At 43.2% G+C, this 17,618-nt stretch overlaps 1 protein-coding gene across 3 annotated transcripts in view; it reads right to left on the bottom strand.

The window, feature by feature from the left end:
* LOC140463341 (zinc finger matrin-type protein 4) overlaps positions 1-17,618 on the bottom strand; it is a 394,724-nt gene that overhangs the window by 11,893 nt on the left and 365,213 nt on the right. For 2 of the 3 annotated variants that reach the window (XM_072557164.1, XM_072557165.1), the window contains one exon: positions 8,626-9,019. The exons of the other annotated variant lie outside the window; for it this stretch is intronic. In XM_072557164.1, the coding sequence (XP_072413265.1) occupies positions 8,626-9,019 (394 nt within the window). The remainder of the gene's footprint in view (positions 1-8,625; positions 9,020-17,618) is intronic. 3 annotated transcript variants of the gene reach the window in all.

Here is a 17,618-nt window from a genome sequence, read left to right as displayed (position 1 = left end):
GAACTTTGGCCTATATTAATATAACAGCAATTAAGTAGCTCGAGATTCTTCATCAACAACTCACTTTCCATCCCCACCACCAGCAACACTCAAGAAGCTTGACACCATCCAGGACAAAGCAGTCTGATGGATATTATTTAAAGGGAGAGACATTGTAAATTCTACAGTGCAGAGAAATTTTGGTGCCCCTTTACCTTTCCAATGCTGGCAAGCTCAGCATTTCTTCATTGTTAGTTACTGAGTGGCTTGTGTGACTGTTGCAAAGGGCAGTTAAGGGTCAATTACATTGCTGTGGATCTGGTGTCAGGTGCACGCCAAACAGGGTGTGAACATTGAAACACAGAATATAGGAGCAGGAGTAGACTATTTGGCCCATCGAGTCTGTTCAACATGATCACGTCCGATTAGTTCCATGTTCCTACTTGTTCCCATATAACTCAATGACTTTAGACATAAGAGTTATACTGCATCTTTCTCGAAAACAGCTGATATTCCTTTGCCAAACTCTTAAACCTGATGAGTTCTTATAACAATGATGACAGATTCATGGTCATTGTTATCAGGTTTCCAACTTTCTGATTTGCCCTTGTTGCAGGATGTGGGCACTCCTGAAGAAGGGCTTATGCCTGAAACGTCGATTCTCCTGCTCCTTGGATGCTGCCTGACCTGCTGCGCTTTTCCAGCAACACATTTCAGCTCTGATCTCCAGCATCTGCAGTCCTCACTTTCTCCTCCATTATAGTAAGGAGGATTGGCTCGAAGGGCTGATTGGTCAATTTCCTGTTTCTCGATCTTATGTTAATCCACTATCTTTAACTTTCACTCCCTCCACCATCAATGCTCGGGAGCAGCAGTGTGTACTATCTCTAGGATGCACTGTAGCAACTCACAGGGCTCCTTCGACAGCACCTTCCAAGCATGTGAAATGTACCATAGGACATAGAAAAGTACAGCATAGAACAGGCCCTTTGGTCCACGATGTTGTGCCGAGGATTAATCCTAATGTAAAATAAACTAACAACTTACACACCCCTCAACTCACTGCTATCCATGTGCATGTCCAGCAGTTGCTTAAATGTCCCTAATGGCTCTGCTTCCACCACCACTCTTTGCGTAAAGAACCTTCCTCTGACGTCTCCTTTATACCTTCCTCCTAATATCTTAAAACTATGACCCTTCGTGCCAGTCAATCCTGCCCTGAGGAAAAGTCTCTGGCTATTGACTCTATCCATTCCTCTCATTATCGTGTATACCTCGATCAGGTCTCCTCTCTTCCTCCTTCTCTCCAGAGAGAAAAGTCTGAGCTTATTCAACCTCTCTACATAAGGCAAGCCTTCCAGTCCAGGCAGCATCCTGGTAAATCTTCTTTGCACCCTCTCCAAAGCCTCTGTATCTTTCCTATAGTAGGACGACCAGAACTGGACACAATATTCCAAGTATGGTCTCACCAGGGACTTGTAGAGCTGTAGCAAAACCTCGCAGCTCTTAAACTCAATCTCCTTGTAAATGAAAGCCAAAACACTATACTTTCTTAACAATCCTATCCACTTGGGTGACAACTTTGAGGGATCTATGTACTTGCACACCCAGATCCCTCTATTCTTCCACACTGCCAACAATCCTGTCTTTAATCCTATATTCAGCATTCGAGTTCGACCTTCCAAAATGCATCACTTCGCATTTATCCAGGTTGAATTCCATCTGCCATTTCTCAGCCCAGCTCTGCATCCTATCTATGTCGTGCTACAGTCTTCAATAGCCCTCGATAATATCGAACATAGAACATAGAACACTACAGCGCAGTACAGGCCCTTCAGCCCTCGATGTTGCGCCGACCTGTCATACCAATCTGAAGCCCATCTAACCTACACTATTCCGTGTACGTCCATATGCTTGTCCAATGACGACTTAAATGTACTTAAAGTTGACGAATCTACTACCGTTACAGACAAAGCATTCCATACCCTTACTACTCTCTGAGTAAAGAAACTACCTCTGACATCTGTCCTATATCAATCATCCCTCAATTTAAAGCTATGCCCCCTCGTGCTCACCGTCCCCATACTTGGAAAAAGGCTCTCCCTGTTCACCCTATCTAACCCTCTGATTATCTTATATGTCTCTATTAAGTCACCTCTCAAACTTCTTTTCTCTAACGAAAACAGTCTCAAGTCCCTCAGCCTTTCCTCGTAAGACCTTCCCTCCATACCAGGCAACATCCTAGTAAATCTCCTCTGCACCCTTTCCAAAGCTTCCACATCCTTCTTTTAATGCAGTGACCAGAACTGTACACAATACTCCAAGAGCGGCCGCACCAGAGTTTTGTACAGCTGTAGTATAACCTTATGGTTCCGGAACTCGATCCCTCTATTAATAAAAGCTAAAACACTGTATGTCTTCTTAACAACCCTGTCAACCTGGGTGGGAACTTTCAAGGATCTGTGTACCTGGACACCGAGATCTCTCTGCTCATCTACACTACCAAGAATCTTACCGTTAGCCCAGTACTTTGCATTCCGGTTACTCTGACCAAAGTGAATCACCTCACACTTGCCCGCATTAAACTCCATTTGCCACCTCTCAGCCCAGCTCTGCAGCTTATCTATGTCTCTCTGGAACCCACAACATCCTTCGTCACTATCCACAACTCCACTGACCTTAGTGTCGTCTGCAAATTTACAAACCCCCCCATAACCGCCTCATCTAAGTCATTTATAAAAACTACAAAGAGCAGAGGCCCAAGCACAGAGCCCTGCGGGATCCCACTCAACACTGACCTCCAGGCAGAATACTTTACATCTACAACCACTCTCTGCCATCTGTCAGCCAACCAATTCTGAATCCAGAGACCCAAATCTCCCTGCATCCCATTCTTCCTGACTTTATGAATGAGCCTCAAAGGGCAAGGACAGCAGATACATGGGAGTACCATCACTTGTTATTTTTCTTCTAAGCCACTCACCATCCTGACTTAGAAATCTATTGCTATCCCTTCACTGTCACTGGATCAAAATCTGAGGAACTCCCCCCCTCTAATGGCATTGTAGGCCTGCCTACAACTCATGGCCTGCCGTGGTGCAAGAAAGCAGCTCACCACCAGCTTCCCTAGGGTAACTAAAGATGAGTAATAAATAAAGATAGGGATTCTATGATTTTATGATAACTATAAAATGCTGGTCTGGCCCGTCTTACTAGGAACAAATAAACAACTGATCTGTCAACACACCAAGTAAATGTCTTGAAGTTTAATTCATTCTTGGGATGAGGGCATCATTGCCCATCCCTAATTGCCCTGAGGGCAGTTAAGAGTCAACCACATCGTTGTGGGTCGCAAGTATACCAGACCACGTTAAGGATAGCAATTCCCTTTCCTAAGGGACATTAATGAGCCCGATGGATTTTTCCAACAATCAGCAATGGATTCATGCTCATCGTTAGACTCTTGATTCCAGATTTTTAACAAATATCGAATTCAAATTCCACAATGTGCTGTGGTGGGATTTGTACCTGGGTCCCCAGAACGTTACCTGGGTCTCTAGGTTAACAGCTAGGCCATTGCCTCCCCCACTGTCACAAGAGAAAGTAAAGTTGTGCCACTAGAGGATGAATGATGAGTAGATAAAAGGCAGAAAACCTACCCCTGTACAGAGTATTTGTGAGGCAATCTTTGCAGAACTGTATGCAATACTGGGCTCCTGCAGGTGCAGCATGCAATTAGGAAATTAAATGGTATGTTGGCCTTGAATACAGGAGCAAGGGTGTCTTGCTGCAGGTCTACAGACTCTTGATAAGATGTTGCTGGAAGTATTGTCTGTACTATAGGTCTCCTTATCTCAGAAAAATGAACTTGGCATAGAGGGCATACAATGGAGGATGACCAGACTGATTCCTGGGATGGCAGGTTTGCCGTACAAGGAGAAGACATTAGTTGGATTGAGTTGACTAGGCCTGGAGTAATTCACTGGAGCTTAGACGAATGACAGGGCTCTCTTTGAAACATTTAAAACTCTAATAGGACTCGACTGACTGGATGCAGGGATGATGTTTCTCCTAGTTGAACAGTCCAGAATAAAGGGTGATGCCCGTAAGGATGCAGGGTCATTTCAGACTGAGATGAGGGATAATTTCATCAGAGGGTGATGATCTTTTGAAATTCTCTACCACTGAAAGCAGTGGTGGCCATGTCACTGAATAGGAAGCTAGATAGATTTTTAGAAGCTAGAGGTGTCAAGGAGCAGGGGGATAGGACAGGAGCGTGGAGTTGAGATAGAGGATGAACCATGATATTATTGAATGGTGGAGACAGCTCCGTGGGCTAAATGGCCTACTCCTGCTCCTATTTGCAATGTTTCTATAAGATGGTCACCAGTAGATCCAATTAATAGTCAAGAAAAACTTACTTGCCTAGAAAATGGCTACAATGTGCAATATGTTACCACAGGAATTGGTTAAGGCATTTAAGAGGAAGCTGGAGATTCACATGCATGAGAAAGGATATGCAAAGACTGTGAAATGAGAGGTGAGACAGAGTTTCTGGGGAGCATTGATACAAGTTCGGACTAGTTATGATGACTGACTTCACTCTGCGCTGCAAACTGTATGTTTTATCAGTTCATTCATTGGATGGGAGTGTCGTTGGCTGGACCATGTTTATTGCCCATCTCTAGTTGCCCTTGAAAAGGTGGTAGTGAGCTGCCTGCTTGAACTGCTGCACTGGTGCACCTGTAATGCCATTAAGGAGGGAGTTCTAGGATTTTGACCCGAAGACACTGAAGGAATGGTGATTGGTGGGAATCTTGCATAATGTGACATTCCCATGTATCCATTGCTCTTGTTCTTCTAAGTGGTGGAGCTCACAGGTTTGGAAGGTGCATTCTAAGGAGTCTTGTTAAGTTGCCGCATTTCAGTTTGTAGATGATACACATTGTGCAGTAATGTATTGTAATGTATATAGGTGTTGTTGTTATTGATTGAAATATAGCACAGCAACACTGAGCTGCTTTTTACCCTGGATCATCCAACTACTCCTAACCTTGAGGTACTTGACATGTTCACTGGCTGAAGGGCTGGATAATTTTCCTGACTCACCATCCTTCATATAGTTGAGGAGAGATGGAAAAAAGATATAAAGAAAAGTCGATAATTTTAATTGAATTTACTGGATAGAGAAACTCACCCTTGGCCTTTATTACAGCTGAGGCTACAGATTTACTACACTGCAATGTATTAGGCATTGAGAATAGACCAACTCTGCAATACACTCCCATTGCCTGATATCCCGGCCATCCTGAAATGGAAATGTTGCACCATTTCTCTTGTCAGCCCATCTTTTCAGCTGAACGTGCCACTCTTTAACGCTGAGTGTAGTGTCAGAGGCTGTGACATCTGACCTCCAGCAGTCAACACTGTGTATCTTTCAAAGAAAGGAGAAAGTTATATATCCACAAGTAAGAGCCTTGGCGAGTTGGCTGAAAATCTTTCTTGTTATTTAGCACAAACAGACCAATCATACAACGAGGATTGGCACAGCAATAATGTGGGTTCTTTATTTGAAGATCAGATCATGCACACACAATAGTAACTGGGAAGCTGTATGGAACATTTGGACTGGTGCTGTGCTCTGTTGACAGAACATATGGCTCTGCACATCACATCCTCTCTCCTGGTGAATAGTTATGGACAGTAGTTTAAGATATGCCCCTCAAAAGTACAACACAACACTTGCATAGAGTCATAGACTACAACAGCGAAGACAGAGACCCTTCAGTCCATCTTATCCACACTGGTCATCAAGCATCTATTCATTCAAATCCTATTTCCCAGCACTTTGGCCTGTAGCCTTGTACGCTATAGAGTTTGAAGTACTCATCTAAATCCTTCTTGAATGTCACTTTCAGGCAGTGAATTCCAGCTTCTCAACTTCACCTAAAAAAGTACTTCCTTAAATCCTCTGTCCACCTCCTGCCCCTTGTGGAGATGAATTTCGCTTTCACATTGAAAATATCCTCCATCATGTTGTGTGGCACAATCACTTTTCTAAATGGGTCAGGCTTCAAACAGATCTAGCAACTCACGACTGCACATCTATGAGGCACCGTAAACCATCAACAGCAGCAGAACTGTACTCCAACACAATCTGTAACCTCATGGCCTGGTGTACTCCCCACTCAACCATTACCATCAGGCCAGGGGAATCAACCCTGGTTCAATGCAGAGTGCAGGAGGGCATGCCAGGAGCAGCACCAGGCAGACCTAAAGATGAGGTGACAACCTGGTGAAGCCGCCAAATAGGATTACTTGCCAAACAGCATAAGCAGCAAGTGATAGACAGAGCTAAGTGATCCCACAAGCATTGGATCGGACCTAAACTCTGCAGTGCTTCCACGTCCAGTAATGAGTGATGGTGGACAATTAAACAACTCACTGGAAGAGGAGGCTCCACAAATATTTCCATCCTTAGTGGTGAAAGAGCCCAACACATTAGTGCAAAAATTAAGTCTGATGTGATTTGATTTAATTTATTATTGCCACGTGTACTGAGATAGTGAAAAGTATTAGTTTGCGTGCTGACCAGACAAATCATACCTTACAGAAGTACATCAGGGTAATAGAACTGAATGCAGAATATAATGTTACAGCTACAGAGAAGTACAGAAAAAGACCAACTCTAACATCATCATAGATACCTTACAGTGTGGAAACAGGCCATTCGGCCCAACAAGTCCACACTGACCCTCTGAAGAGTATCCCATCCAGACCAATTCCTCTACACTATTACTCTACATTTCCTATGACTAATGCACCTAACCCACACACCCCTGAACACTATGGGACAATTTAGCATGGCCAATCCACCTAACCTCCATATCTTTAGACTGTGGGAGGAAACCGGAACACCCGGAGGAAACCCACACAGACACGGGGAGAATGTGCAAGCTCCACACAGACAGTCGCCCGAGGCTGGAATCGAACCAGGTCCCTGGTGCTGTGAGGCAGCAGTGTTAACCACTGAGCATAGATCGAATAACAGTAGGGAAGAAACTGTTCTTAAACTGTTGAAGCATTTGCAGCAATCTTCAGCCAGAAGTGTCAAGTGGATGATCCATTTCGGCCTCCCCTAATGGTCCCCAGCATCACACATACCGGCCTTCAGCCAATTTTATTCAGTCCACGTGATATCAAAAAATGTTTGGAGGCACCGGACATTGCAAAGGCTCCGGGCCCTGACAACATTTCAGCAATAGTGCTGAAGACATATGCTCCAGAACCTGCCACTCCCCTAACCATGCTCTTCCAGTACAGTTACAATACTGGAGTCTACAGGTATGTCTTGTACACAAAAGCAGGATGAGTTCAACCGAGCCAATTACCATCCCTTTAGTCTACTTTTGATCATTCATAAAGTAATGAGAGGTTTCATCAACAGTGCTATCAAGCAGCACCTGCTCAGCAATAACCTGCTCAGTGATGCCCAGTTTGAGTTCTGCCAGAGCCACTCAGCTTGGTTCATTACAGCCTTGGTTCAAACATGGACAAAAGAGTTGAATTCCAGAGGGGAGGGGAGACTGACAGCATTTGATATTGAGGTCACATTCAACCAAATGTAACATCGAGGAGCCCTAGCAAAACTGGACTCAATGGACATTGGAGGCAAACGTTTTGTTGGTTAGAGTCAATCCTGGCACATAGGAGGATGGCTATGGTTGTTAGAGGTCAGTCATCTCAGCTCCAGGACAACTCTGTAGGGATTCCTCAGGATAGTGTTCTAGGCGCTACCACTTTCACCTGCTTCATCAGCTCCTTGACATTCAATGGTCCATCACTGAATTCCCTTTCTTGGAGTTACCATTGTCTAGAAGCTCAACTGGACTCAATACATAAAGACAGTGGCAACAAAAACAGGTCAGATGCTAGGAATTCTGCAGTGAGTAACTCATCTCCTGACTCCCCAAAGCCTGTCCACCATCTTACAAGCCACAAGTCAGACACCCATTTGCCTGGATGGGTACAGCTCCAACAACACTCAAGAAACTCAACACTATCCAGGATAAAGCAGCTGCTTGATTTGCACTACATGCACAAACATCCATTTCCTCCACTACCAATGCTCAGTAGCAGCAATGTGTACTGTCTACAAGGTGCACTGTGTAAATTCACCAAGGATAGTTCAATAACACCTTCCAAACCTATGACCACTTCCATCTAGAAGGACAAGGGTAACAGATACATGGGATCACCACTGTTTGCAATTCCCCTCCAAGCCACTCACATCCTGATTTGGAAATATATCACCGTTCCTATACTGTCACTGGGTCAAAATCCTAGTATTCCCTCCCTAAGGGCATTGTGGGTATACTTTCAGCACATAGGCTGCAGCAGTTCAAGAATGCAGCTCACCACCATCTTCTCGAGGGCAAATATGGGCGGCCAATAAATGCTGGTCCAGTCAGTGATGCCCATGTTCCATGGCTGTATTTTAACAAAAGATAATTTGGTCACTAACACTGTTCTGTATGGGATTATTCTTCAAAACCACTCCGCTGGCTATGAAGCTGTCTTGAGGTCAGGAAAGGTGCTACAGAAATGAAGTTTCTTTCTTTTTATGTAATACTTGTTGCCTCTTACCTCTCCGCAACCTGGGATGAGTTCGGGCCAGGTCCCTTGCTCTTCTCCCCAGCCTCGCAATGCAGCCCCCCAGCTCCTTTTCTCTCTCCCCAGCCTGGCCTCACAGGGTCCAGTTGGCCCTCCTTCACTGCCAACCTCCCTGCATTCTTCCCAGTTGGGTTTAGGCCATTGGAGCCTCGCATCACTGCCCATCAGGTTTCCCGCTTCCTGTTTGGCCCCACAGTGCAGTTGGCAGGTGGGCACCACACCCCTCCAGCTTCTTTTCTCTCTGGCTGGCCGCCCGTCGCAGCTGGTGACCTGGAGCAGCTCCTTCATGTCTTCGACCCGTTCCCCTCGGCCTCGCACTATAGCTCGAGCCATCGCTTCTGACCCTCCACTGTCCTTTGCCTCATCACTGTATAACAGCGAAGAAACCAATAAAGAGGGAACAAAGGTGATCAGGTGTCAATAAGACATCAAAAATAAGAAAATCAATACCTTTTTGTATGTATTACCTCTCAGGTTATGTCATGTCTACAGAATTAGCATAGGCCATTTGACCCAACTGGTCCATGCCTGCCTTCAGGTAACCCATGAGCCTTGCCTATCCCACTTCATCTTACCGTATCAGAATGTATTTCTAACCTTTTTCCCTCATCATGTTGATGATACTATGGCTTTAAGAAATGTATTTTGTACTTTTTCCGTATGAAGCAAGGTTGTGACGGAGGCACTGGGCAATTGGTTCCAAATCTAATAATGTAAACAGCTTGTAGGCCTTCAGACATTTTTTTTAAAAGTTGGAAGAATAGAAGCAGCCTGAATGAGTGGGGTCAAGCGCCCCCAGAACCAGGATTTTTAGTTTTGGCTTTTCAGTAGCAGTTGCTGGGGTCTTGAAGCTGGGTTTGGAAGCTACTTTCTCTCTGTCAGAGTTTTGTCTTGATTTTTTTTCCTCCCGGACTGGGAGAATTGCATCTATTTTACTGAATTTGCCTTTGCCAAGGCTGTGTTTATGGGCTGTTACTGTTCTGTAACAGTTGCTGTTTAATAGTTAAATAATCTATTATTCTGTTAAGTTTTCCAATCGATTTGCTATAACAATTTCTTCTTTCTTTTGTTGTATTTTAACTACAGTGTATGAATAAAGGATGTTTTGCTTCAAGGCTGACAGTTTGACCAATTGAATTGCATCTGGAATGCAACACCTGGCACTTGTCTTTAAAAGTAAGAAAAAGTGAGGGTGTAGGTTATCTTCTTCATATATTTTGAAAGCTTTTGGTCTGGTCCATAACACTGTAAATGTATCATCCAAACATACAATTGCTATGAACCATTGGGGTTGTGTGTCATAAATTGAGCCCTGCTATTCCTGTAGTTGTAGATCAGATCAGATCAGATTACTTACAGTGTGGAAACAGGCCCTTCGGCCCAACAAGTCCACACCGACCCGCCGAAGCGTATACCACCCAGACCCATTTACCCCTTCACCTAACACTACGGACAATTTAGCATGGTCAATTCACCTGACCTGCACATCTTTGGACTGTGGGAGGAAACCGGAGCACCTGGAGGAAACCCACGCAGACACGGGGAGAATGTGCAAACTCCACACAGAGAGTCGCCTGAGGCAGGAATTGAACCCGGGTCTCTGGCGCTGTGAGGCAGCAGTGCTAACCACTGTGCCACCGTGCCACCCACAATGTAATTGTACCAAATGTAATTATTTGTGTGGTATGCACCGTACCTCAATTTACCTGACTTTCAGACTGAGGCTGATAGAGAGCATGGACCACGCTTCTGTGTCAAACAAAAGTTAACATTTATTAAAACTAATTTGACTATAGCAACAAGTAAACAGATAAAAGCAACCGGCATATAACATTAGTAACTAAAATTCTAATCCCCTTATACGCACCCAGTTACACACCTGCAAAGATATATAAATAGGGAAAACAAATTATTGGTGGAGGTGAAGTCAGTTCAGTCAGCCTTCATTTCCTGGTTCTGATATTGAGATGATCTCATTTCAGTGAACCACGCGCTTGAGGTTCAGCCTTTCTTTGAAGCTTCCAGTGGTTTGTGAGAAGTACAAAATGACTGACTCACTTGGAAAATGCCTCTAATTTATTGATTCAAAAGTCACCACTCGTAGCAACTGTTGCCAGAAAGATAGTTGGTTTTCTTCAGGAGTAAGCTGAGTTTTGTTTTATGGCAGACAACAGGCAGTTTTTGTTGGGGAAAACAACAGGAAATACATCTGTGTCATTCTCTCTCTTTCTCTCCGTAACTTGCTTCCAGTTCCAACCTGCTCAGTTAGCTGAGAACAAATCAACCTCACTTGTAAACAATTCCTTAGCTCCCAATTCTCTGCATGTTGCAGGAACTCAGAACCACAAAGACTATATTCACAATAGATAACAAATTCTGTGCTGTGAAATGACGCAGCCAGCCTGGTAAATCGCTGCTTCTAAATAAAAAAGTTCTTCCTTATTATAGGTACAATACCTAAAAGGCATCTGGATGGATATATAAATAGGAAGGCTTTAGAGGAATATGGGCCAAATACTGGCAAATGGGACTAGATTAATTTAGGATATCTGGTTGCCATGGACGAGTTAGACCGAATGGTCTGTTTCCGTGCTGTACATCTTTAGAACTGTATAAGTTCCATATTCTCATCAGTCTTTCGATAAAGAAGTTTGAATTCCCTATTTAGTTTATTTGTGATCATCCTATAAATATGGTCTATGAGTGTGGTCTCTTTCTGCACATTCACCATATTCAAGCTTTTATTTTCTATGAGGTTTCTATTAGGTCACCTATAAGGTCCAAATTTTCTAGAGAGATGTACTGTTGTGTTCATTGTGAAATAGAACACAAAGCAGAAGGAGGGTAAACTTGAACACAGAATACTTTATTACAAGTCCTCTCAGCTCCACACTTGGTCTTAGACTGTCCTTCTACCTCCTGCTTCTGGGTCACCTGACCCACTCTCTTAAAGGGATAATACATACCCACCTACATACAAGTACCCCACCCCATTGATATGTGAACCTCAAAGGTCTGGTATCAAACTTGTGAATCTTTCTCTGCACACAGAGGGGTAGCACTGTGCTGTAGTGACCCAAGGTTCATGGGTTGCACTGAGAAAGTTGTATTGTTACTTGGCTGTGAGAATTGGAGGCTGAAGTCCCAATCTCGAGAATATGAACATGTAGGGCATTGATGGAGGAAACGAAGGTCTTGCCCTTGGCTGTACAACCTGTGAGGGCCCATGTATCTTTTGTCAGGATAGCCTGCTGAATGAAGTACCCGACTGATGGACACCAGCAGTCCCCTCCCCTGGGATCTACGACCTTGGGGATGGAAAAGCCACCTACCGATAGGGGCTAGCCAATCATTCTCTTTTGGTTAGTCCACAAGCAACATCACTAAAATCAATGGTCTGGTTATTCTCTGACTGAGCTGTGTGGGAGCTTCCTACGTTCAGATTCACTGCTATAATTGCAATAGTGTAACCGTGAGGGCACCTCAAAAGCACTTCATTGGCTGGGGGACATCCTGAGGCAATGAGAGATGCCAGAGCAATTGAAACAATTCCAACCAATTTAACTGAAGATCTGTCAATGCGTATAGCAGATGGTTGGTTTGGAAGCTTTGCTCTGAGTTGAAAATCTAGGCCCCTGAGACTTCCAATAGCCAAACAGCAGCAAAAACAAGTGACTTTCTATCTCCTACCTGTTAACTCTGTCTTTTATTGCAATTTGCAATTTTACAATCTATAATTGAACAATCAGCTGACAGTCTAATTAAAGACACTGCATCATCTTTGCTCTGACTGACTACACTTTCACTTCAGTTCATTGACATGATGTGACAACTCCACAATAATTGATTCCGATCTTTAATCTCATGTGATGGTCTTTGATTTACAGAAAAGATGCAGTTAGTTACACTCTGATGTGACTTATTCTTTTTCTTATTAGCAACTGTGAAGATAAAGAACAAATCGACTGATCTGATTGCAATATCGAACGTGATCCGATCTGTCTAACACAGGAGGGCACACGCATTGCCTGTGGAGAATGTCAGTGCGTACTGAGCTAGCTGGTCTCATCTGGGCTGTCAACAGTTTGCTACAATCGTCAATGGTTTATTCATTTTTTATTCATGACTTAATGAAAGCAAAATTCTGCTGAAAATCTGAAACAAACTCAGAGAATGCTGGAGAAACTTAGCAGGTCTGGTAGCATCAATGGAGAGAGGAACAGAATTAATGATTTGAGGCCTGTAAGAATCTTCTTCAGAGCTGGTAGACCACTTCATTGGGCAGTTAGGGCAGTGCAGAGGGGAAGTAATGGCCTTCTGGTATTATCACTGGAGTGTTCATCCAGAGAGGAGAAATTGAAGACTGCACGTGCTGGAGATCAGAGTCAAGAAGTATGGTGCTGGAAAAGCACAGCCAGTCAGGCAGCATCCGAGGAGCAGGAGAGTTGACGTTTTGAGCATAAGCTCTTCATCAGGAATGATGAAAAAACATTCCTTATGAAGAGCTCATGCCCAAAACGTTGACTCTCCTGCTCCTCAGATGCTGCCTGACCAGCTGTGCTTTTCCAGTATCACATGTTTTGACTGTTAATCCAAAGATCCAGATAATGTGCTGGGGACCTCGGTTTGAATCCTGACAAGGGAGATAGTTAGATTTGAATTTTTAAAAGTGTCTGGAATTAAGGGTCAAATGAATCCAATGTTGATTACCAAGAAGAAAAAACAATTCTGGTTCACAAATTTCCTTTGGGAAAGGAAACTGCAGACCCACAACAATGTGATTGGCTCTGAACTGCCCTCTGGGATGGATAATAAATGCTGGCTTAACCAGTGACACCCTCATCCCAATGAATTTAAAAACATGTTACATCAATTGGAGTGGGTTTAGAGTCACATGCAGGCCAGATCAGGTAAGGATGGCAGTTTCCTGAGACAAGTCAGAAGGTTTCCTTCCCCAGTGGAACCTATTGAAATGGTGTTTATGAGAATTTGGGGATTCATGGTCACTTTTGATTAACAACAGCTTTTTAAACATTTCAAGTCAGCATGGGATTTAATGCATTCTTGGGACTAATAATACAAGACTAGTATTGGGTTGCTGGTGCTGTATATTCTGCAATAGAGGAAAAAATAACCAGTGTTCAAACAGGGCTCATAGCTCTGTGGGTAGCTCACATTGCTTTGAATTAAAGCCCCACTTTGAGTCACTGAGATGTATAACATGGAAACAGACCCTTCAATCCAGTCCATCCATACTGACCAAATATCTTAAATTAATCTAGCTCCATTTACCAGCATTTGGCCCTTATCCTGCTAAATCCTTCCTATTCATATACCCATCCAGATGCCTTTTAAATGTTGTAATTGTACCAGCCTCACCTCTGGCAACTCATTCCATACACGCACCACCCTCTATATGAATTAGTTGCCCCTTAGATCCTTTTTAAATCTTTCCCCTCTCACCTTAAACTGACGCCCCCTAGTTTTGGACTCCCCTACCCTGGGAAAAAGACCGTGTCTATTTACGCTATTCATGACCCTCATGATTTTATAAGTCTCTGTAGGTCACTCCTCAGCCTCCAATGCTCCAGGGAAAACAGCCCCAGCTTATTCAGCCTCTCCCTATAGCTCAACCCCGTATAAACCTGGCAACATCCTTGTAAATCTTTTTCGAACCCTTTTAAGTTTCACAACAGCTTTCCTACAGCGGGGAGACCAGAATCGAATGCAATTTTCCAAAAGTGATCTAACCAATGTCCTGTACTTTAAGACACAAATGCAAAATGTGTGGTCAGGTGGGACCGCGTAAAACCAGTTTCGTGACCTGCCTCCAAAGCAGACATGACTGATCCCATGTTATGTTCAAAAAAGAGCTAGGTCAATATTTATCTCTCAACTGGCATTGCTGAAACCTGGTCATTCATTTCATTGTTAGTGGTAGGAACTTGTTCTGCACAAATTGGTTGCGAAGTGCTTCATAGAGTATTCTGAGCTCTGAAAAGGCAGGAGGAAAATGAAAAGGCCGAGATTAATCTGTATATGGTTTAGGTTTGTCAGGCCAGGTCCAGGGGTTGGAAGGGCTATTGCAGCAGTGAGCTTCAAGGGACAGTGGCTTGAATGAATGATCATTCTTTGTGGAATAGTAGGAACAAGATGGGGAGAATCCCTACAGTGTGGAGACAGGCCCTTCAGCCCAACAAGTCCACACTGACCCTCTGAAGAGGAACCCACCCAGACCCATTCCCCTATCCTAGGACTCTATACTTGCCCTTTACTAATGCACCTAACCTACCCATCCCTGAACACCATGGGCAATTTAGCACAGCCAATTCACCCTAACTTGCACATCTTTGGACAGTGGGAGGAAACCCACGCAGACACAGGGAGAATGTGCAAACTTCACACAGACTGTCGTCCAAGGCTGGAATCGAACTTGGGTCCCTGGCACTGTGAGGCAGCAGTGCTAACCACTGAGCTACTATACTACCCAGTTTTTGAGAAGCTTCTTATGGAGAGCTCAAAAGGGGGAAGCATGTAGTATAATGGGCCTGTTAGATTAAACCTCATCAAGGTTAATTTTAATAGTGTGTGATTTTATAGAACAATGTGATTTACACTCATATAATCAGCACATCTAATAGAAAATAACATGGAAAGAAGCCAGTTTAAGGGAGTGGTCTCACAAATATTAATATGCTATAAAAATTTTATATTGTTTTATAGCTTTGCCTCTTCAAGAATTATTGAAACTACTCCAACCCAACAATACAGTGAGGTCGGAAGACCAGAGGCAGCTTTGGAAGCTTGGTGAGAGCATAATAAACCAAAGAAATGGAAGCTGGAGTAGGCCATTTGGTTCCTCATGTGATTTTGGCATTTTTGGCAAAGATCAGTCTTTTTTGCCCAACCCTAATTACCCTCAAACTGAGAGGCTTCAGAGAGCAACTAAATGGCAACAATATTCCTATGGGTCTGGAGTCACATGTAGACCAGACCAGGTAAGGATGACAAATTTCCTTCCCTGAAGGGCTTTGGTCAACAAATTGGGTTCTTAGGCCAACAGGTTTATGGTCACCATGACTGAGACTAGCTTCTAATGCCATACTGTTATAAATTGAATTTAAATTCTGGCTAGTGCCTTAGGTTTTGAGCCCATATTCCCATTACATTTAACTGGGCCTCTGGATTAATAGTACAATGAATTTATGATGATGCCTCTCCCATCTGCTGCTAAAATCATCATTACTGACCTTTAACCTCAACCTCAATAACCATACCCATTCATTCTCTCAGTGTCTAGAAGTCTATTGTGTTCAGTCTTGGGCATGCTCAATGTGTGAACATCCATAGCTCTCTGAAGTAGAGAGTTCTTAAAGTCTACTACTCTCCCCTCCACCCCCCCCTCCCCCCCATTGAGTGAAGAGATCTCTCTGAATCTGAGATGTAAGTAACTCCTTGCTACACACGCTGGTACTAGACTGCCAGCTGGGGAATCAGCCTCTTATCATTCACTCTGCAAAACTCCTTCAGGATCTTAATTCAGAAAGCTATCCATCCATCTAAGCTCTAGCGAATAGAGGCCTATTCAAAGAAAAGAAAGAGGAGGTCTTGCAAAAGATGTACAGTGACCTGAATCTTCTTGTATACACCTCCAGTACAATGCTTCAGTAATTTCTGTCTTAATATTTTTTTCACTTTTTTTCCCACATGGAATAAAGCAATTGTGGAACCCAGTCAAAGAGGGAATAGATTTTGACAATCTTAAAAAAAAACATGGGAGAAATATTTTTCACCGAAGAAAGTCTAAAAAAGAGGAAGCTGAAGCAAGTGTTATTAAATTAGTATCAACCAAATGATGGTGTGACAGCTCTGATGAGTCATCAAATGAGTCCACTCTTTTGTCTCTTTATTTAGCCATTGAATAGCACTTCTACATTTGTAAGTACATTTAACATGACTGTAATAGCTTTTAAAAGACTTCGTTAAGACCAGTAAAAAAACAGTTCTTTAGAAATATGACGTACTGTGTGCCATTTTTATCATACCTTTATTAAATATTGCTTACTTACATGTAATTGAACTCTCTCCCACAAATTAATTGGTCCTGACCCTCAACTCCTTTTAAGTGATATTTCTTTGTTACAGTCAGTAGAGTTAATATGGCACAGAAGCCGTCCACTTGGCCCACCAGCTTTCTAGAGGGCAATTCAATCAAACCTATAACCTCGGTGTGCCCTGGTACATTGAAAAACTTAAGTCTGTCAAGTACCCATCCAATTTCCTACTGCCACCTTATAGGCTGTGGGAGCACAAGTTCATTGCCACTAGCAATGGCCTAGTGGTATTATTATGAGATGAGGAACCTGGTTTTGAATTCCACCATAGTACAAGGTTCAAATTTAAAATCAATAAAAATCTGGAATCAAAATTCTAATGATGACCATGAATCTAAAATTGAATATTGTAACAATCTCATCTGGTTCACTCATGCCTTTTAGGGAAATAATTGCCATCCTCACTTGTTCTGGCCTATATCTGATTCCAGACCACAGCAATGTGGTGTCTCTCAACTAGCCTCTTAGCAGTTAAGGTTGGGCAATTGATGCCAGAATTTTAAAAAATACAGTTTTCCTTCCATTTTTCTTCCTGGCTGCATAGGCCTCTGAGGTCTATGGGCTTTATTGACTTCAGGAATCAGAATTTAATGCCTCGATCAGTGTGCTATATCCGATCACCATGCATGGATTCTTGAAGTGGCTTAGAGGGAACATTGACTACCAGTAACTGCTTAAAATAGATTCCTCTCACATCCCTCCTGCATCTCTTGCCAGGTGTACAGCAAGCGGTGTACAGGTCATTTTGCGTGTTTCGTTAAAGCAAATTCGCTGTAACACCATTGACGAATTGGGGACACTGTTTCTAAATCACAAACTTTTAAATGTGTATTGGCTATAACACGATGCTGG

This window comes from Chiloscyllium punctatum, chromosome 38 (genome assembly GCF_047496795.1).
Source record: "Chiloscyllium punctatum isolate Juve2018m chromosome 38, sChiPun1.3, whole genome shotgun sequence".
NCBI classification, from domain to species: domain Eukaryota; kingdom Metazoa; phylum Chordata; class Chondrichthyes; order Orectolobiformes; family Hemiscylliidae; genus Chiloscyllium; species Chiloscyllium punctatum.
This window is presented reverse-complemented; position numbering and strand designations above follow the sequence as displayed.